General features: G+C 36.0%; 1 protein-coding gene across 4 annotated transcripts in view; it reads right to left on the reverse strand.

The window, feature by feature from the left end:
* Positions 1 to 23,288, reverse strand: part of ULK4 (unc-51 like kinase 4) — a 533,886-nt gene that overhangs the window by 451,904 nt on the left and 58,694 nt on the right. For all 4 annotated transcript variants that reach the window (XM_087430781.1, XM_087430782.1, XM_004419552.3 and 1 more), the window contains exon 18: positions 3,360 to 3,467. In XM_087430781.1, coding sequence (XP_087286907.1) covers positions 3,360 to 3,467 — 108 coding nt within the window. The remainder of the gene's footprint in view (positions 1 to 3,359; positions 3,468 to 23,288) is intronic.

The raw sequence follows: 23,288 nt of genomic DNA on the forward strand, positions 1-23,288 counted from the left end.
AGGGGTTTCGCTGTGACGCTGAGCAAGACAAGAAGCACTGGAGGGCTCTGAGGTGTGACACTGTTAGTCTCTCATGTGTTTTAACAGGCTCACTCCGACTGATGTCCGGACAATAGACTTAAATAGTCACAAGAGTAAGCAAGGAGACCATTTGAGAGTTCTTACAAGACTTCAGGTGAAAGATAATCATGGGCTGGACAAAAAATGACAAAATAAGAATACCTGGACTCAAGCTGGTACGTATCCTTGACAAAAGTAAGAAAAAACGATACATAAACTGTGAATAATAGCCTCATAATATTCTCTGTGAATCACACTCTGGTCTTCTGTCCTCAAGCTTGTAACCTCGGGGTGTTACCAGAGAACCAAGAGGGTTAGGTTTGTATATTATGTACAGTGCATACTACCACTTCAGGTCAGTCACACTAGGTCAGCACTGACCTGAGATTTCAAGGTTTACCTACATTCATAGTGACAATGCCACAAAAGCCCTCATCTTATGAAAAAGTGTGATTTTTGTGGATCCAGGGACATAACTTCCTTTTCTGGTTTGCTGTCATAAGATGTGGTCAAACATCATGGCCACAGAATCATCCCTTTATTCAAACAGCCTAGTTTATATCCAATTAAAGAAAGTAAATACCAAGGAAAATGATTCTCTAGATCTACTTTTAGAAACAACTAGGAATATGATTCTGTATGATTCCACTTATGTAAGATTTTAGAAAATGCAAACTACTGTATACGACAGGAAGCAAATCAGTGGTTGCCTGGGGGCAGGGAGAGGGGCAGGACAGAGAGATTACAAAGGGTGCCAAGGAAACTTCTGGAGATGCCAGATATGTTCATTATCTTGATTGTGGTGATGGTTTCACAGGTGTATGCATATATCAAAACTAATCAAATTGTAATCTTTAAACAAGTGCACTTTATTCTATGCTAATGATACCACAACTAAGATAGGGAGAAAAGGTAAAAAAAAAAAAAAATAGGACAAACACACAAAAAGAATTAGACTAGATTCCCATCCCTGATAAGATGGCAGAGTAGGCACCTGACCACTCTTCTAATGAAAGCAACTAATTTTACTCTGACATCCTTAAAATGCATCAGAGATCTGACAAGAAAACAAAGAATAATCAAGCCAAAAATTAGATAACTGTGAGCATGGAGGGCTAAAATGAGCATTGAAGTTTACTTTTACTCTGAAGGCCTGCAAAACTTGGTAAATTCGAGCTTTGACATTAAGGCCTTGAGGGCCCATGGTAATGGTAAAGTAGAAATAAACTCTCCAGCCCCATCCCAAAGAACAGCAAGAAACACTGCCTTTCCCATAACTTGGCACACAAGACAATGCCCCAGGACAAGAAAAGGGAGAGAGGGAAGAAGGGAGGGAGGAAGCCCTAAGTATAGATTAAGAAATACATCCATCAGCCAGCCCCAGCGGCCTAGTGGTTAAGTTCGGCACTTTCCACTTCAGTGGCCCAGGTTCAGTTCCCAGGTGCAGGCCTACACCACTCATCTATCAATGGCCATGCTGTGGCGGTGGCTCACATACAAAATAGAGGAAGACTGGCAACAGATGTTAGCTCAGGGAGAATATTCCTCAGCCAAAAAATAAGAAATACATCCATAATAAGAAACGGCTCCAGTGTATGTATCTCCATACACTACTCTTAATAGTGTATAACTATTAAGCGAAAAAAGCAAGTTGTTCTTCCTGATATGTAAAATGAGACAAAACAAGAATCTAGGTTTCTATTTGCTCACATGTACAAAAGTAACTCTGTAAATATAAGTATGAAAGTAATATAATGGTTATTTATTGGAGAACTGTGCAAACGGGGGTCAAAAATAGGAAACTATTCCCTGTACACTTTTCTTTATTTCCCAGTTTTCTAGCTTCGTGAATGTGTTGTATCTTCAAAGTATAAAACTACCCAAGAATTGGGCCGGCCCCGTGGCTTAGCGGTTAAGTGCGCGCACTCTGCTGTTGGCGACCCGGGTTCGGATCCCAGGTGCGCACTGACGCACCGCTTCTCCGGCCATGCTGAGGCCGCGTCCCACATACAGCAACTAGAATGATGTCCGGCTATGATATACAACTATCTACTGGGGCTTTGGGGGAAAATAAATAAATAAATAAATAAATGGCAAAGGAGTTTAAAAAAAAAAAAAAAAACTACCCGAGAATAAATTCAACCAAAGATAGATGTATGAAACCTTTATGAACAGAAGAAATACATTTAATGAAAATAATTTTTAAAATATAAATATATGGAAACACCATTTTTTCTGCATAGGAGGACAAAATATCATAAATATACCAATAACTTCCTAATGAATACACAGATTCAGTACAATTCCAAACATACACTGGAAGAAGCAAAATCATGTAGATATAGTACTTCCCAAATTGATCTGAATAGGCAATACAGTTTTTTTTAAAAAGTTGATTTTCAGAATCAGACAAGATGATTTTAAAATTCATTCTGGCATGTGAAGGGCCAGGAATAGTCAAGACATTTATGAAAAACAAGGATGAGGAGGAGAGATCTGCTCTACTGGCTATCAATACTAATTACGAAGCTAAATGATTTTAAATACTGATGTTTTACAACAATTATAGTAGTTACCTTAAAACGATGATTGTCTAGAAAGTCAGTTTAATTTAATTACTAATGATACTTGGGTTATATAACATTTAAGCAAGTTCTATAACCAAAACAAATATGAGAGAAATTTCTGATTAATTTATAACTTACTGGTACTTATTTAAAATTCTCAGAGTATCACATGAAATGAATAACTCATAACTTACCCATATCTACTCAATAATATTCTTAAAAGTCACATTAATGTAATATTAAGTTTTCTCTGTTGAATCCAATACCACTTCCATATTGCAATTTTAAAAACAAGAAGTCAAATTCTGCAGCCAAAATTTTCACAGCCATATTAACTGCAATATTTGCACAAAGTGTTTTAAACTGAAGTGGAGCTTTTATACTTGGACAACCAATGGCTTCCTCTTGCCTGAAGGAGTCAAAGACAGCAGCAATCTAGGAAATACTTTGGGGATTTTCGGTCCATTGGTTTTAAAACATGGCCTGAGAATCTCCTATACTTTAAAGGAAAAGAGGCACTGGGAGAAAGACATAAGAAAGAGACAGGCAGGGAAAGAGAAAGAAACGGAAAGACATTGAGAGCCTCTCTCCTCCAGAGGTAAAGTTTCTCCTAAGTTCCTGAGGCATGCTCTAAGGGGCAAAGTCAAAAAACTTTTATAGGATACTAATACTTGTCAGCCAGGATACATCAGAACATGTCAAACAGCGATAGAGTTAATCAGACAGTCTCACCTGGGTGGCTACAAGATAGATCAGCTCTCCAAGGGTTGGTAAAAGGCACTGTTTTAATTTGCTGTTCCTGAAGTTTTCCCTGATTAATTCAGTTAAGAGAGTAATTGCCTAAAAAAGGAATAAAATATATTATTTCATATTTATCTCTCAGTTCTTTAACCTGTATTTCATTTTCCATTTTTAAGAAGTAGTTTCCAAATTATTTTCAAAATATGGGCCTTATTCCTGAAAAAAATAGTAACTCTCCCAGACCAAGGTAAAAATATATCCAGTGAAATAAACTTACATACATATAGCACTTATCAGTTACCAAGCAGTTTCACTGTATCACTGATCCTGTGAGGCAACTGTTGCTCTTTTTTTTTTTTTTACATTTATTTTTTATTTTATTTTTTTTTAATTTTTTGTTTATTGCAGTAACATTGGTTTATAACATTGTATAAATTTCAGGCGTACATCATTATACTTCTATTTCTGCATAGATTACATCATGTTCACCACCAAAATACTAATTACAACCCATCACCACACACATGTGCCGAATTATCCCTTTCACCCTCCTTCCTCCCCGCTTCCCCTCATGTAACCACCAATCCAATCTCTGTCGTTATGTGTTTGTTTATTGTTGTTATTATCTACTACTTAATGAAGGAAATCATACGGTATTTGACCTTCTCCCTCTGACTTATTTCACTTTGCATAATACCCTCAATGTCCATCCATGTTGTCACAAATGGATGGATTTCATCGTTTCTTATGGCCGAGTAGTATTCCATCGTGTATATACACCACATCTTCTTTATCCATTTGTCCCTTGATGGGCACTTAGGTTGCTTCCAAGTCTTGGCTATTGTGAATAACGCTGCAATGAACACAGGGGTGCGTGTATCTTTACGCATTGGTGTTTTCAAGTTCTTTGGATAAATACCCAGCAGTGGAATAGGTGGATCACCTTTAAAGACAGGAAACTGAGGCTGAGAGAGGTCCAGCAACTCTCCAACCAGTTCACTCGGACAGCCAAGACCTAAACATAGACTTTACCAGGCCAGATGCCTAGTACACGCCAGCACACTCAAGTTTGAAAAATTCTCACATTTCATTAAACTTTTAAATGATTTCTTCAAAAATCTGAGAATAGGAATTCAGCAGCATATTTTATCAGATCTAGTTAATTTCCTGGGAGTCATGCTAAGAAAATCACACACACTCATTGCCAGAATCCATACACCAGAACAAAGGTTATTCATATCACAGTGTGACCATGAAGTACGGTAGAATGGTTTCAAAATGATACACAAAGAATGGCCCCATTCTGAGATGGAAAAAAAAATGTATATAAAATAGTGTGGAAGCACTGCTCTAAAACAGTGTGACTGAAAGTGTGGTGCACAGACAAGACCATTTCTTACTGTCGACAAAGATATAAGTATAAAAACTGAAAGTAAACATTTAAAAACTTCCAGAGCAATTTGATAATGCTACCACATCCAAGCATACAGTCAATGGTCTCATTTTGTGAACAAGAGTGTGGATGAGTCAGAGCTGCACATGGGGTAGCTGCACAATAGTCTCGCACTGGAGGAACACTTGTTGATGTGTTATTTTTTTAAACAGCTTCATTAACTTATAACTGACATACAGTAAACTGTATATACTTAAAGTGTACAATTAGATACATTTGACATATGTATACATCTGTGAAATCATCACCACAATCAAGATAGCAACACCCCCAAGTATTTCCTCAACTTCCCCCTGGCCATCTCTCCATCCCACTCCCTTTCTTTCCTCCCTAAACAGCCAGCGATTTACTTTCTGTCATTACTTTGCATTTTCTAGAGTTTATGTAAATGAGTCATATACTATGTATTCTTTTTTTGTCTGGCTTCTTTAACTTAGCATAATGAACTTGATTCATCCATGTTGTAGCATGTATCAATAGCTCGTTCTTTTTTATTCCTGAGTAGTACTCCCCTGTATGGATATTGCTGAGTAGTACTCCCCTGTATGGATATACAATGTGTAACTCCCACTACCCACTGCCTTACACACAGTGAATCCTCTAAATAAGGTGGTTGAAGAGGAAAAAGAAATCATGTACACCACATCAGCCCTTGTGGCAGGTGACTTCTACATACAGTCTTCCTTTTCCTTCCACCTTTACTGATCACCCACTAGGATTACATTAAACCATCTGAAATTAACAATGTTCAGCTATTTTTTCCCCTACAAAAACAGCAATTTGTCACCAGCACACGTACCCTAAAAAAAATAACTACAGGAAGTATTCAAAAGAGAAAGAAAACGATAAAAGAAAGAACCCTGGAATATCAGGAAGGAAGCAACAACATGGTAGGCAAAAATATAGGTAAATACACTAGGTTTTCCCTATTAACTTTTCTAAATATGTTTGATGGTTGAAGCAAGTATTATAAAAATGCCTGGTATGGTTCTAAATGTCTTTAAAGGACGTATTTCAGACAATTATATTAAAATGAGGGAAGTTAAAGAGTTGAAAAAGGAGGTAAGTTTTCTATACTTCACTTGAACTTATAAAATGATGACGCGCGTAGACTGTGATAAGTTATATATAACTAGATAACATATACATTATACGTGTTAGATATATAATACCTAGAGCCACCACTAAAAATCTATACAAAGAGATACATTCAGAAACACTATAAAAAATTAAAAGAGAATTATTCTAAAAAGTTCAGTAACTCATATGAAATCAGCAAAAGAGAAATGAAAAACAGCAAGAACAAATGAAAAATAAAATGGCAGACATCAAATATATCAATAATTACATTAAATTTAAATGGTCTAAATGTAACAATTATAAGACAAGGGTCAATTTAAAAATACGACCCAAGTATATGCTATCTACAAGAAACTCATGTCAAGTACAGTCATATAGGCAAACTGAAAGTAAAAGAATAGAAAACTACACATCATGAAAGCAGTAATCAAAGGAAAGCAGGAATGGCTGTGTTAATATCAGATAAAGTAGACTTCAGGGCAAAGAAAATTACCAGAGACCAAGAGAAACATTATATAATAACAAAAGGGTCAATCCACCAAGAAAACATATCAATCCTAAATGTCTATGCACCAAACAAAAGAACTATAAAACATGTGAAGCAAAAACTGATAGAACTCTAAGAAGAAACAGACAAATCCACAATTATAGTCATGGTCTTTAAAACCCCTCTTTCAACGATTGATAGAACAACTAGACAGAAAATGAGCAGACATCATAACTCTACACGTACAAATTTAGCAACTTGCACGAAATGGACCAACTGCTCAAAAAACACAAACTATCACAACTTACCCAATATGAAATAGATAATTATTTGCAAATGACATGATTGTCTTCATAGAAAATCCCAAGGAGTTTACAGAAAAAAACTCCTAGAACCAATAAGTGAGTTTGGCAAGGTCACAGGATACAACATCAACATTCAAAAATCAATTATATTTCTACATATTAGCAATGCACACATGGAAACAAATTAAAAATGCCATTTACAAACACAAAAAAAGAAATACTTAGGTGTAAATCTAACAAAACACGTATAGGATCTGTATGCTGAAACCACAATGTTATTTAAAAGAAATCAAAGAAGATCTAAGTAAACAGTGAGATGAATTGTGTGTGTGTGTGCGTGCGTGTGTGTTATCTTCCATGTTGCCCTGTGTGGCATGCCATGCCTGTCCCTAGGACCTGTGAGTATAATAAACTTTGTTTTCCTGAGCCTCTTTTCTGTCTTGCCTTGTGGCCGCTGCTGACTGATCATCTCATAAATGAATACAAAAGAGATATACTTGTTCATAGACAGGAAGACAACATAGTAAAGATGTCAATTTTCCCCAATATGATAGCCCCGTTTAATGCAATTCCTATCAAAATCCCAGCAAGATTTTTTTACAGATATTGACACAATTATTCTAAAATTTATGTGGAATGACACAAGAATTAGAATAGCCAAAACAATTTTGAAAAAGAAGAATAAAGTGGTTGAAATTATTCTACCTGGTTTCAAGACTTATTATATAGGTACAGTAATCAAGATAGTGTGGCACTGTCAGATAGATAGACATATCAATGGAACAGAACAGAGAATCCAGAAATAGCTCTACGCAAGTATGGCCCACTGATTTTTGACAAACGTGCAAAGGCAATCCAATGGAGGAAAGTCAGTCTTCTCAACACATGGTGCTGGACAACTGTCTCTCCATAGGAAAAAGACAAAGTAAGCCTCAACCTAAGTCTGACACTGTATATATAATATTAACTCAAAATGGATGACAGACTGAAACGTAAAGCATAAAACTAGGAAAAAAACATAGGATCAAGTCTTCAGAATCTAGGACTAGATAAAGAGTAGACTTGACACCAAAAGCACAGAGACATTGTACCAAAGAAGATACACAGTTGGCAAATAAGCACATGAAAAGATGTCCAATATCATTAGCAACTAGGAAAATGCAAATTAAAACCACAATGATATATCACTACACATCTATCAGAATGGCAAAAATAAAAAATAGTAACACCACCGATTGCTGCTGAGGATGGAGAGAAACTGGAAAATTCACATATTGCTGGTGGGATGTAAATGGTACAGCCACTCTGGAAAATAGTTTAGCAGTTTCTCATACACACACACACAAAAAACAAAAACACTATACATGCAATTACCGTAGGACCCAGCAACTGTACTCCTGAGCATTGATCCCAGAGAAACCATGGTTTAGCAGCAAGTCTACCCTTTACCTAGCCCTAGATCCTGAGACTTTACCTCTATCCTAGAGAAATGAAGACTTTCATCCACACAAAAACCTGTACATGAGTGTTTATAGCAGCTTTATTTATAACTGTCAAAACTGGAAATAACCCAGGTGTCTTTCAACAGGTAGATAGTTAAATAAATTGTGGTACAATCATACCATGGAATACCATTAAGCAACAAAAAGGAATAAACTATTGACACATGCAACAACCTAGACAAATTTCCAGAGAATTATGCTCAATGAGAAAAGTCAATCCCAACAGGCAACATACCATATGATTCCATTTATACAACATTCTCAAGATGACAAAAGTACAGAAATGGAAAATAGATAGGGGGGGCAACATGTGATAGAGGGGAAGTGTGGTTATAAAAGGACAATATGAGGGACCCTTGCCTGATGAAACTGTTCTGCTCCTTAACTGTTTCAATGTCAATATACCGGTTGTAACATTGTACTATAGTTCTCTAAGATGTTTCCATTGGGGTAAACTGGATGAAGTATACACAGTCTCTCTCTGTATTATTTCTTACAAATGCATGTGAATCTACAATTATCTCAAAATAAAAGGTTTAATTTTTTTTTAAAAAGTCAGCCTCATACTAAATTCAAAACCCAGATCCAGCTTTCTGCTTCACAAAGTTAGTGGCAGGAATTTATAGCACTTTTTCATTCTATAATCCACTGGCATTTTGTATCAGTAAGCGTCACTGGAAATTAAAAACATTTTAATGCTGCAGACCCTTAAAGAGATAAAACTGTCTGAACTGCCTCCAGCATAACAGAAATTGCTTTGGAGCTCAGTGTCTTGTAAATAGACACACATCATATAATCTACACTAATAATGCCACAGCAACCTGACATCTTGCCTGGAAAAGTTAAATTTGGATAGCATTAAAGAGTACACAACAGGTAATGCTTCTCTTCAATGTTATTTGTATAGATTTACCACTTGCTATTTTAAAAATTTAAAGAAATATTAACATTAAAAAGGAAAACTATAAAAATAATAAGCAAACATACAAAAATAAACAAATGAAGAAAACTAAGTTTTTGTTGATCTAGGTACAATGACATTAACAAAACAGTCAGTAAACTATTGTACCCGTATATTAGGGTAGAAGATCATTTGTGCGGCAGCTAAGACCTGCCATCAACATTTATGTCATGGAACTGACACCAGGATTGCAAAGCACCAATCGCCAGAAAAGCAGTGTATGAAAAGAATACTGATGAAATCTTGCCATGCAGATTAAGTTAAGAGATCGGATGTCAAATTGTAATAAATCTGTAGTTTGAAACCAGATTAACTATTAAAATTCTCTTGTCCATTTCTGATAGAAGGCAGACAAGATATCCTGAATATTGCTCTCACTGAAAATAAAAAATGCTGATTCACATACGGATCTGCATGGTATTTAAGCATCAGCAAAAAGTGCACTTCACTGCAACCCCACTCAAAGGTGGCCCACAAAGACAATGGTGAAAGGAAATCCTCCAAGTGGGCAGAATTCTGGGCAGTACATCTATAAACAGAGAGAGATGGACTAAGAAATGGATCTATACCAACTTAGAGGCAGTAGCTAATAGGCTGACCAGGAGGTCAAAAAACTTAGAGAGGACAAAACTATGTAAAAAAAATTAAAGTGTGAGGGACAGAGATATAGATGGAGCTCTTGGAATGGGAATGAAGGGTAAAGACATTCATAATCTATCCACATACATACCCACCAGAAGGCATCAACAGTCAGCTGGAAGAGCAGAACTATCCTGTGGATGTCAGTCAACATTTTTCACCAGTTACCCTGGTGCTTGTTCAATGAACCTGTGTACAAACAATGCAGCATGGAGGCAAGGACGGAAGCTATGCATGGGCTCAACAACATGGACTTCCACTTATCAAGGCTGGCTTGGTTACTGTCACTGTTAAGTGCCCAGCCTGCCATAAACAAAGGCCAACACTGAGACTCATGTAGCTCCACTCCCTGGAGGGGCCAGCTGGCCACTCAATGGTAGGTTGATTACATTGGAACTCTCTGATCATGGAAGGGACAACATTTTGTCCTCACGAGGACAGATGGCAATTCCAGGTATGGATTAGCCAACCCCGCCCCCTGCATTTGTGCCAACTCCACCATCCATGGCACTGCCCCTTTTAATCAGCCTCCCAAATGCAGCTCCTTCTGGATTCCAGGAACCACACCCATCCCATCCCCCTTCTTCTCTTCAGACTGAGAGGTAAGAACAACTCCACTATTACTAACCCTGGGTAACTGCACTATCCCTTGTAGTTAATCATCCCTTTGTAAATAAACCATCTTTGAATTATCCCAACTCAAGTGTACCATGTGTTAAGGACTGTAAATTATAAAGTCCCCTTTGAAAAGCTTCCTTTTCCAGTCTTTCTCTTATCAGCTTGGGAAACCAATTAATATTGGAAATGACAGCATCCATCCCGATAGCTGGATTCATCCTTTCCTCCTTGGAAAAGAAGAACATCAGAACACCATTATCATACACTTAGAATGACCAATGAATAAGTTGTCAGGTTTCATTTTGAGTAACAGCCTTTCAAGACTTCACAATTAGTTTTATACTTTTAATTTGAGTTAGTTTTACTGAAATTAAAAAAAAAAAAAGAAAAGAAACTGTTGGAATCGGCAGAGACAGTGGATTCATATGTCATCTCACTATCAGAGAATTAGCCTCTGAATTACGGTTCTTGACTACTCATCAAGCAACAATGTTCACCAAGGGCAACTGGGTGGCAGCGGCTAAGAGAAGGTGGTACGAAGAGATACCAGCAGCCTGCAGAGGCCTCAATGTAGAATCTACCCATGATGATGAGATGAGTAACACTGTTCTAACAAATGTCTTTTTACCAATGTAGGGTTTGCAGCCAGGACTCTTAGCAGCCATACTGGAAAGAGATGCATACTCTCTCTCCACGCTTCTCTACTTCCCTCTGGCAACCACAAACGAAACCTGACAAAGATGGAGGGAGAGGCCATCCCAAGCAGAGGAAACCAAGCCAGACATATATTCTAGGTTCTGCCAACTGTTGTGGCAAGTCCCCTTTTCTGTACCTCATGTAAGCATCTGCTGGGGTCAGAGGATACATATACATATTTATAAGGGTTAAGTGATATTTTTATTTGGGAACAGTAAAACACAATTATGCTCAATACATAAATGTTTTTCTTAAGAAATCAAATTACCATTGTCCTTTATTAAAACTGAGTCTTTTAGGTGCTGGAATAATTTAAAAGTTATGGCACAAAGAACCTAATTCCAATACTGCAGTTTTGAGCTTGCTATATATAACTACTATTATTTACTTGTTACTATATTCTTGATTGTCTTCTCTTCAACACTCTTCAAATAGTAGAAATACAAAGGAAGCTCATTTTAAATTGCATTTTTCTGCCTCAGGGATCAGCTCTGATTAGTTGTGTTTTGAGCAATTCTTTCCGTCACCAATTCTCTTTCCATGTTTCTTTCATCTAATAGAAAATTAAATGTGATGCTTTGCTAGGTTCCCAAGGATTACTAAATTATATCACATTCAAATATAGAAGCCGCACAACTGCTGCTCTAAAAATATTATAACAAAGGTACATTCACAGCCCAGGTAAAATGAGCATAAAAATTAGAGCAGAAAACACAGAAGCTAAGAATTGTTCTATAAGATGTCAGGTAAGAAATTAAATGAATCCTATCATTATAAGAAATTAAGAAGCATGCCTTTTAAGAATTCTTTGATGTGAGATGTTTAATTTGTATGTGAAACTGATTCAAATATGGCAATTCCCCAAATGATATGCACTTCAGTATCATAGCTTAATATAACAAATCTAGAATGTTTCACTTCAGTCTACACAAGATGTGAATATTATTCAACTCTTACTTTATCATTTTCAATAAATTTATCTCTCATGCTGTCCAAAAAGTAACAGGAAAAGAAGTTTGTTTAGCAGGGAGGTACAAGGGCAAATTCACTGAAAATCCTAACAATATGGAGGATTACAAATGATATCAGCCTCAGCTCAGGGCTACAAACAAACCAGAAACGGTTATCAGTATCTAATGTGAAAGATGACATCTCACAGCCTCTCAACACAAAAACCACTGAGAAGACTACACCGATGCAGCAGCGGGGTACAAAGCACTCCGCAGGGCTATTTAATAGCAACGAAAAGGGGCAAAATATAAACCCAACAAGGTAGAGGTGGTTTTTACAAGAAAGGACCTAGTGTCATTTTTTAAATTGCCATCAACAAGAAGATCCTGCTCAAATGCAGGTTTTAGAAAGAAAAGTATTAACAGAAACATGGTTAATTAATTTATTACAAGTTCTTCCCACCAGCAACATTTCGGCAAGTGCTTTGTCTTGAGCTGTAATACATACACTGGCAAACACACGACATTGTTGTTAACCGAGTCCTTATGATGGGCCAAATTTAAATAGCACTTTATCCAAAGAAGAGACAGATCATTTTCTCTGAGATTCTGGTGGAAAATCAACATCTCTCTATGCTTCCTGTTGCCCTGCCAAGCAGCAAATGTAACCTTGAACCTAATTCAAAGTGTACTTTGAGGTGAGATGAGGCTCGTGTCCTTCTCACTCCTACAAGCACTCCCAAACCCTTTGTCTTGCAAAAAGACCTGTGATTTTGAGGCTTACACCATCACATTACACTCCTCTCCCCTCATTGCTCTTGGCTACTGACCCCCTGCTCACTGTTCTTGTCCACCGAGGACACTGGCTCCTTGCCCACCACTTCCTTCCCACCTGTACTCCTGTCCTCACTTTCATCCACCTTCAACTTGAACATCCATGTGGAAGACACACCCAGCATCCTGACCACACAGTTCCTTGATCTCATCACTCAGTTCCTTGACCTGTTCCTCCACCCCAACTCAGTCATTCACCCAGAGTCACACCCAGTACCTCCAATACTTCTCAAACTCAAACACTCTCTAACTTCCACTCATATCTTTTCAAGTTTCCTTATTCAAAGCCCTTCAACAATAATTTTTCTTTAACTCAACAAGACTATCCAAGCCAATGAGCTTACCACCTCTCACAGCTTTTCTTTACTTGCTTTCCTACATAGCCTAGATTCTGGAATGTAAAACTCAAAACCACAGGGCCTTATGCAAGAGGGTTTGGAAGTGGCCATAATCTCCCTCCAATAGATCAACTCCTGCCGTCATTGAAACCCAACTACCTTCTGGAGACCATCACACAACTAGACGGGTTTCTTTCACCTTAAATTCTTTATCACAAACTTGATTTCTGTGAACCCCATTCTCTTTCCCTCCTGAGCCAGCTTTCCCACTCTCTGAGATGACAGCTTCATATCTTCTCCTCTACCTCAAATCTCCTTGGCACTCACTCCCCTCTTTCTGATGGTGACCTAGAGGTACTCTGTTGTCAGAGACATTAGATACAAGATCCCTCATCCTCCCACCACCAGATTTTACCCCCTACTCTATTTACATTTATTAATCCTTTCTTCCTGTTACAGTGGATTAAGTACCTCTTCTCTGATCTAAGGCCAATCACCTTGGGTCATTCCCCTCTATCCATCTTAAGGATTATATACCTCCAGTTAGCCACTCTCTAGCCTCTATCTTCAATGCTTCCCTCTGGATTGAATCTTTTTGATTAGCATTTAAATCTGCCTCACACTCATAGCTAAACTTCTTTATCTAGATACACATCCACCACTTGCTCGCCTCTGGTTTTCTATACAACCACTCCAGTCTGGCTTCTATAGCACATAAACTGCTCTTCATGAGTCACTAATAACCCTCATCCTGTGAAATCCAATAGAAATATCCATTGTGAACTTAACCTAACTCAAAGAAGCAATAAAAAAGATGACCATTTTCTCCTTCATGGCACATGGTTCTCGCTTCCCTTCCACTAAAGCAACTCTACTGAGTTTCTTTCTACTTCACCACCAGTCCTTTTCAGTCTCCTTTACTACTTCCTCTCTTTCTGTGTTTAGTATCCTTTGTTCATGAAGCTCCATGAGGACAAGGACAACGTCTGTTTTGCTCATCATTGTGTCTCCAGTGCCCACCCAATTACTTGGCTCAGAAAAAGTGCTTATTAAAATATTTGTTGACTAGATGTGAAAAAAATCAACCTAAACCCATACATAACACCCTATACAAAATTAACTCAAAATGAATCATAGGCCTAAATATAAAATTTAAAACTGTAAAAATTTTAGAAAGAAACATAGCAGAAACTTTTTGCAACCTTGGGTTAAGCAAAGATTTTTTTTAGATAGGACATCAAAAGCATGACCCATAAAAGAAAAAAATCGATAAACTGGACTTTATAAAAATTAAGAATTTCTGCTTTTGGATGACACTACAAAGAGAATAAAACAACAAGCCACAGACTGGGAGAACATATTACAAACCATATATCTGATAAAGGACTTATGTCCAGAATATATAAAGAACTCTCAGATATAGATAGATATTTAGACAGACAGACAGATGGCTAAATAGTGATAGATAGATCAATAGATAGACAGACAGACAAATAGACAGAAAGATAGACAGACAGATTATAGGATGGCAGATAACATTCAAAGTTAGGTAATAAGAAAACAAACGATTTTAAGAAATCTTAGAGATAATGCTTTCCCCAAAATGAGTTGCTCTATACCCATCCAGTCTCATCTCTTTCGACCACATGCTTCCCAGGTGCAAACTGACTTGGATTTTCACTGTTACACTTACATCATGAGACCTCTACTATGCTGTTATCACTCATGCTATGCTGTCTATCTTGCACTTTCTGAGAAAGCCAACTAAACTTGATGTTGAATGAATATAAATGTAAATTAATATATATTAATGTATATACCATTACATATGTATATACTAATAGATACAGGGTGAATTCACCAGTGAAGTCATCTAAGCCCAGAGCTGTTTTGGGAGAAGGTTTTTAACAATGTATTAACAGACACAGGGCTCTCCAAATTTTCCTGTCTTCTTTGATCAGTTCCAGAAAGCTGTGTCATTCAGGCAACTTGTCTATTTCATTTAAGCTGTCAAGTATGTAGGCATAAAGTTATTCAGAATATCCCCTTAGCACCTTTTAATAGATATTGGATTTATACTGTTGTTGTCCCTTTTAGTCCTGATATTGGTACTTTTTATTTTCTCTTTATTTACTTTTGATCAATCTGGCTAGAGGTTTAATAATTTTAAGTTATCAAAGGATGAACTATTGGTTTCACTAGTTTTTATCTATTGCTACTTTTCCAGTTCATTGATTTCAGTTTATTTTTATTATTTCCTTTATTTTAATTGCATTGAGTTTCATTTGCTCTCCTTTTTCTAGCTTCATAAACTGAAACTTAAAACATTCTTAATTTCTAAGATAGTGGTTCTCAAAGTATAGTCCCTTAACCAGCATGAAAAAATCACACAGGAAATTTATTAGAAATGTAAATTACTATGCCCCACTCCAGACCTAATGAATGAGAAACTCTGGAGGTGAGATCCAACAATCTGCATTTTAACAAACCTCTCAGGTAATTCTGACACACACTAGAGTTTTGAGAACTACTGTTCTAATACGAGCATTTCAAGCTATGGAATATTTCCCTCTTACTCCCACTTTGGCAGCATCACAAAATTTTTGATGTGTTAGGTATCCCTTACCATTCAGTTTAAAATACTATCTAAATCCTCTTGAGAGTTCTTCATTGACACATGAGTTACTTATAAGTATTTTGCTTAATTTTCAAACATTTGGGGAATTTTCTAGACTTCCTCTCGTTATCAATTTCTAATTTAATTCCATTGTGGTCAGAAAATATATTCTAAACTTTAATTTATTTTATTTAATTAATTAATTCAATTTATTTTAATCCTTTGTTATTCAGATATGTTTTGTAGCTGAGAATATAGTCTTAATGAATATTCTGTGTGCATTTAAATAAATGTGCCTTACAGTTGTTAGAATTAATGTTCTATAAATGTCAACTAGTTCAATTTCATTCATATCATCCAAATCTTATATGTTCTCACTGACTTTTTGTCTGCTTATTTAAAAAATATTAAACAGTAATAACGGATTTGTCTACTTCTCCTTTGAGTTCTTTAGTTCTCCTTTTAGTGCAACATCAATTTTTCCTTCATCTATTTTAAAGCCCTGTTAGTTGGTTCATACAAATTAAGGATTGTTAATACTTCCTAATGAATTGAAACTTTCATTAGGAAATACTCCTCTTCATCTCTGGTAATACTCCCTTAATGTCTACTTTGTTATTAATTAATACAGCCACACAAGCGTTCTCATTATTAGTGTTTCCATGCTATATCTTTTTCTGTGTTTTTTAGCCTATCCTCTTGTTAGGATAACAGATAGCAAGTCCATCATCTTGCTGTCTGCTTTCTATTTGTCCCATTTGATCTTTATTCCTACTTTACCAACTTATTTTGGATTGAGTATTAATTTAGTATTCCATTTTATCTCTTCTACTGACTATTTAGCTATAGCTCTTTAATTTTTTTACTGGATATTCTTCAGGTTACAATAGCATCTGTAAGTTATCACAACTTACCTTAAATCAACACTACATGATTTCACATAGAATGCAAGAACACATACAACATATACATACAACATAAAATATAGAATCAGAGAGAAGAAATATTTGATGGGATAATTCTTGAAAATTTTCCAAAATTGATGATAGACATCAGCTCACATTTCCAAGAATTTTATTGAACTTCATCAAGATACATACAAAGAGGACTATATCCGGGCATATCATACTCCAACTGCTGAAAATCAAAAATAAAGAGAAAATCTTGAAAGCAATTAAAGAAATACTATATATTACATACCAGGGAACAATTATATGAATGAATGCTGACTTCTCATCAGAAACCATCAATAAGCCATAAGACATTGAAACAATATTTTTAAAGTGTTGAAAGAAAAAAGAAATTGCTATCCCAGAATTCTATATCTATGAAAATAGTTTCAAAAATAAAGGAGAAATAAAGAGAAAATGGACAAATTAGTCTCCAGAGAACTTAAGAAATGTTAAAGTAAATCTTTCAGGTTAAAGGGAAATGAATCTAGATGCAAAACTGGGTTTATAAAAATAAAGAAAGAATACTATAGTAGTAAATATGTTAGAGAATATAAAACACTTTTTCTTAATTATAGACTCACAGGGAGCAGCAAAAGTAGTACAGGGAGATCCCATACTCCCCTCCTCCAGTTTCCCACAATGGTAACATCTCACACCATCTCAAAACCAAAAATCTGACATTGGTACAACATGTGTATATAGTTCTATATCATTTTATCATGTGTAGATTCATGTAACCACCATTGCAATCAAAACACAGAACTATTCCATTATCACAAAGATCTCCCTCACACACTCCCTTTATAGTGAAACTCTCCTTCTTCTCTCAAAATCCCTAACCCCTGGCAGCCACTGGTCTGTTTTCCAGTTCTATATTTCGTAATTTCAAGAATGATATATTAACATGGCTCAGCACAATGCCCTTGATATTCATCCAAATTGTTGTATGTATCAATAGTGTATTCCTCTTTACTGCTAAGTACTATTACATAATAAAGATGTACCAATGTTTGTATAACAACTCACAAATTGAGGGACATTTTCGTATTTTCTATTTTTGGCTATTATATATAAAGCTGGTATGAACAGCCATGTATAAACTTTTGTATGAACACAAGATTTCATTTCTCTGAAAGAAAGCCCCAGAGTGAAATCACTGAGTCACATAGTAAGTGGATGTTTCATTTTTTACGAAACCACCAAAATGTTTTCAAGAGTGGATGTACCATTTTACACTCCCACCAACGATGTATAAAGATCCAGTTTCTCAGCATCTTTGCCAGCATTTGGTATTGTCACTATTTATTATGTTAATTGTTTTTATTAAGGGTATAGATGCAGTCTGAGTTTGCTTTTCTCTAATGAATAATAATGCTAAATATCTTTTCATGTACTTATTTGCTATTCATGTATCTTCTTTGGTGAAATGTCTCTCATGTCTTTCATCCATTTTCTAATTGGATTTCTTTTTTTACTGTTGAAGTTTTGAGAGTTCTTCACTTAATCTAAATATGAGTCCTTTGTCAGATATGTAGTTTGCAAATATTTTCTCCCAGTGTGTAGTTTGCCTTTCCATCATCTTAATAGGGTCTTTGGCAAAGCAAAAATTTTTAATTTTGATGAAGTCCAATATATTGATTTTTTTTCTTTTATGGATCATGCTTGTGGTGTCAAGTCCAAGAAATCTTTGTCCAACCCAGGGTCACAAAGAGTTTCTCCTCTGAACACTGGAAAATACATACTAAAGACTCTGGATCTCTGGATAATCTTATTTTCCTCTAAAGAGTGCTGAGTTTTGTTCTTTCAAGCAGATAAAATATCAGCCAATCACCTCAATCCTGTGAAGGCAGTTTATAGGAAATTTAGGGACTAAAGGATCAAGTTTAACAATACCAAGAGAAAACAAGCAGATGAAGCCAGAATGTGGAACATTCTACAAGATAAGTGACTTGGACTCTTCAAGAAATCAATGTCATGGCGGGGGGGGAGAATGGGGAGACAAATCTAGAAGAAATATTAGCAAAAACAATCCAATAGCCCATTATAAAAATATAATGTATCATGAGCCAAGTGGAGTTTCTTCTAAAAATGCAAGAGTAGTCTAATTTTGGGAATGCCATTAATATCATCCACCTATTAATAGAGATGGGGGAAAAACTGTACGATCATCTCCATAGCTGTCATATAACCAAATTCAACACCCATTTGTTAAAAATAAAGTAGAACTTGGTAAATACCCATTTAACAAGATTTTATACCAAAACCAAGTATGAAATTACAGAGACTACAGAGCACTGAAAATTCTCTTTTATTGATGGAAGGATTTTAAGTTTACACGACTTTTTTGGAAAACAGTTTATATTACCCTCAAAAGTTGAACATAATGCATACCCTATGACCTACCAATTCTAACATCTAGGTTTACCTAACAGAAAGCTCATATAAGGGCATCAAAATGTATGTGCAAGAATTATTTACAATAGGCAGATAAATACGGAAGACAACCCACATGTCCATCACCAGTGGTGTGATATAATTATTTAATGAAAATGAACTACCGGGACCTAAAACAAGGATGAATTCCACAAACATAACATGGAAGAAAATAAGTCAGATACCAAAGAATACATGTCATATCATTCAATTTAAATAAAATTTGAAAGCGGGCAAAATAATGATAGTACTAAAAGTTATGGTAGTAGTCACCTTTAGAACAAAGGGAGAGACCAGAGATTGGGAGAGGGCACAGGGGGTCTCCTGGTATGCTGGCAATGTTCTATTTCTTGACCCAGAGGCAGTTTCCTGGGTTTTCACTTTGTGACAATTCATTGAACATGACATTTATGTTTCATACACATTTCTGTATATTTGTAACTCTTCAATAAAAAAGCATGACAATTTTTAAACCAAAAAAAAGCACAGAGTAATCCCTAAATGCCTAATCCCTAAATATCCAACACAAACTGAAAAAACATAATTATATATCATATTGATGACAGAAGCCCAAAGTGAAGAACTATTTGAATTGACCTGAAAACTCAGTATTTTGATGGTACCTATCATCCAGTGAATTATATCACAAGGACCAAAAACAAAGGAAGTTTGTTTAAAATCTTAAACTTAAAAATCTTAAACTTAAAATAAAAATAAAAATCTTAAACTTCACTTTGTAGTTTTATCGTTAGTAATAATATTGGTATTATTTTTAAACTATTTATCCTAAACTATAGGTTAAAGCATACAAGTAATTATGTTAATGTCATTAGCAGCCAAGATTTTCCGCTTATGAGAAGAAAAATAAAAATTTTATAATTTTATTTATTTATTTTCCCCCAAAGCCCCACTAGATAGTTGTATGTCATAGCTGCACATCCTTCTAGTTGCTGTATGTGGGACGCGGCCTCAGCATGGCCAGAGAAGCGGTGCGTCGGTGCGCGCCCGGGATCTGAACCCCGGGCCGCCAGCAGCAGAGCGCACGCACTTAACCGCTAAGCCACTGGGCCGGCCCGAAAAATGAAAATTTTAAATCAAAAAGGTAAAAACTCTAATTTTACATTTGAATTTGAAGTATCAGTATGAATGAACTTGTGATTTTTCGTCTTAAGAAATAATATTTCCTAACTCTAACCCTTGAAAAGTTCTAGAAGAAATGACAATCCCAGTGGCAATGAGCACCCCTACCCAGACTGTGTTCTCTAAGTATCATTCCCAACTAAAATTAAACAAGGTTCCTTCTAGAATTGACTTCAGAACTAGGGCTGGCTATTACCAAGATAAGCCTGCGAAATCTTGTTGACAGAAAGCAAGCAAGTCATCAGAGACAGTAATAGGGTCATGTTGAAAGGAGAGAGGAGTAAACTCAAAAAGGCTCCCATTGGACTGAAGTGGAACAATTTAAGCATCCAAAAGACTAATGACTGCAAAAGACTGAAATATGTAATTATAAATATATATAAATCCATAAGTCCTTAATAACACAAAAAACATCTCATTAGACACTTATCAAGATTACTAAGGCACCAACTCATTATTCTGAAAATTCGTCTATAAAGGGAAACAGTCATTTATCCTGCCTGTGCTAAAGAAACTATATTTTAGGATAACCAATTAGTTGATATGGGAAAGTTTTCCTCTAAGAAAAACTCCCAGCTGTAAATGAAAAAGGAATTATAGAACGAGAAAATTGTTATTTTTGCAACCCTAAAGGACTAATGCATCTAATCAATGATCATCAATGGATGCTAAAACTATTAAGTAAAAGAGTGATGGGGAAGTTCATAACGATAAGGCTGACAACCCCTGAAGCCAGGGAGCATCGTAACTTTCCTCACAGTGAGGCTACCAGACATTACATGCCTCTCCCTATGAGGCAATAGGAAATACACAGCACCAACTATAAAGAATTCCCACTCTCCCTCCATAAAACTGAACTTGAATCTAATCAAGGCTCTATATCTAGCCAGCAGTGCACAGGGGATACAGGTGACCACGTTAAATGACACCAAAAGGGTAGAAGAAAATTTCTAACATGTCAGCTTTGGCTAATACAAATGACAATTTTTCTTTAATAAATAAATGGCACTAAAAAATAATAGGGAAATGTTTGAAATTAAGAGATTTAAGAGTCACATTATCTAAACAGAATACAGGACCTTGATTTGATCCTGGCTCAATGAAAAATTACAAGGTGATGTATATGAGACCATCAGGAAAATCGGAACACTGGGTCTTAGATGATATTGAGGAACTGCTGCTGATTTTCTTGGGTATGATAATGGTATTGTGATTATATTTTTAAAAATCCTTTTCTGTTAGATATATATACTGAAGTATTTATGAGTAAAATACAATCTCTGGATTTTTTTTTTAAATACTACAGCAAGGGGAGGGGGAGAGGAGAGAGAAGGAGGGAGGAAGAATGGGGGAAAAAGACGAGGGAAAAGGGAGAAGGAATGAGATGGGGAAGGTGAGAGAGAGAGAGAGATGACAGATTGGCAAAGTGCTGATAATTGTTGGAAGTGAGTAATATCTTATTATTTTAGTCTCTCTACTTTTATGTATGTTGAAATTTTCCATAATAAAAATATGTAATGAAAGGATCAAACTAGAATGTCTGATGATATTCCTTCCAGTTCTAAATTTTAGGGTTCTATATTCAATTTCCTAAAATATATCCACTGCATGCTTAAGATGCTATATGTAGCATCATATCAGGATTATTTCTTAAAAATTATTACACATAAGAACCACAATGATTACAGGGTGGTAAATGTGTTATCTAGGAGGAAAAGCTTAAGAAGCTGTAGAAAAGATGAAGAATTTAATAAATGCTTCTAAATACATACAAGAGATCATGACCAGCTCTTTTCTGTAGCCACTGATGATAGAAGATGAAAGAGACTTAAATTATATCATAAGGACAGTAAAATAGATTTTTCTCCATCTCTTATGTCTCTTTGTAACAAATTACACTGCCATACTTTCCTACCATTCTTTTAATCACTTATTAAATCTTTCAACATTGACTGATGCCTCAAATACACATGTTACTCTGCCGGCTAGGCACTGTGGGATACAAAGACGAATAACAAAATGAGGTTCTATGCCCTTAAAATGCCTATAGGATCTTCAACCACAATTTTTATTGTCCACTAGTAGTAAACCTACTGGAGAAATCAGAACTCATCTCACACTTGAAATTTTATTAACGACTTAGTGAAAAATTATCTACAAACACCCAGTTGTGAGTTTTACAGAAACCTGGTCTCGAGTTTTCAACCTCAGGTTCACCAATGGACTCCACAGGGTTCCCAAATCCCTTGAAATGACTCTGCATTTTTCTGGGGAGGACGTCACAGCTTTCATTAATCTTAAATGGTAATAATCTCCAATGGAATGGAATCACACTTCATGCAGCAGAAGCTCCAAAAAACAGGGAAAAGATTATACACAGTACCATATAGCTGCTAAGCCGGCTTCCTCCCGAAGTTAAAAGATAAATTCTTAAACTCGTAGAACTTTGCTTCCAGTGTTTGAGTGACCTCTAGTGGCTGCTCCAATTGTCACAACCAATTGCTCACAGCAGGAATTAAAGAACTAAAAAGTGTTGTAGGAAATAGAATAAAAGATGGCATCACAAAGGAGCACCTGGCACAGTTTCCAGTTATTCTGTAAACTCATTATCCAACAGAACTTAATTCACAATACAGTATGCTTAATTCAAAACAGTTTCCTAGAGGGCTAAATACATACTATTACTTTTTTTTAATGAAATAAGTATGATTTTCCCGAGTTTCACTTCAAACTAATAAAACATCAGCAAACACCCAGAAAGGGAACAGTGCAGGAACGAAGGACAGAAGAACCTCAGGAATTAACAACCACCCCTCCTCTCAATGGAGGCAGCATCAAGAATGCAATGTTTGACACGGGGCAACAGAAGCTAGGAAATACTTTGAGAACAGAAGGTACCCAGTCTCTGAAGGG

Source organism: Ceratotherium simum, chromosome 5 (assembly GCF_057802395.1).
Source record: "Ceratotherium simum simum isolate JZ-2026a chromosome 5, ASM5780239v1, whole genome shotgun sequence".
In the NCBI taxonomy this organism is placed as follows: Eukaryota; Metazoa; Chordata; class Mammalia; order Perissodactyla; family Rhinocerotidae; genus Ceratotherium; species Ceratotherium simum.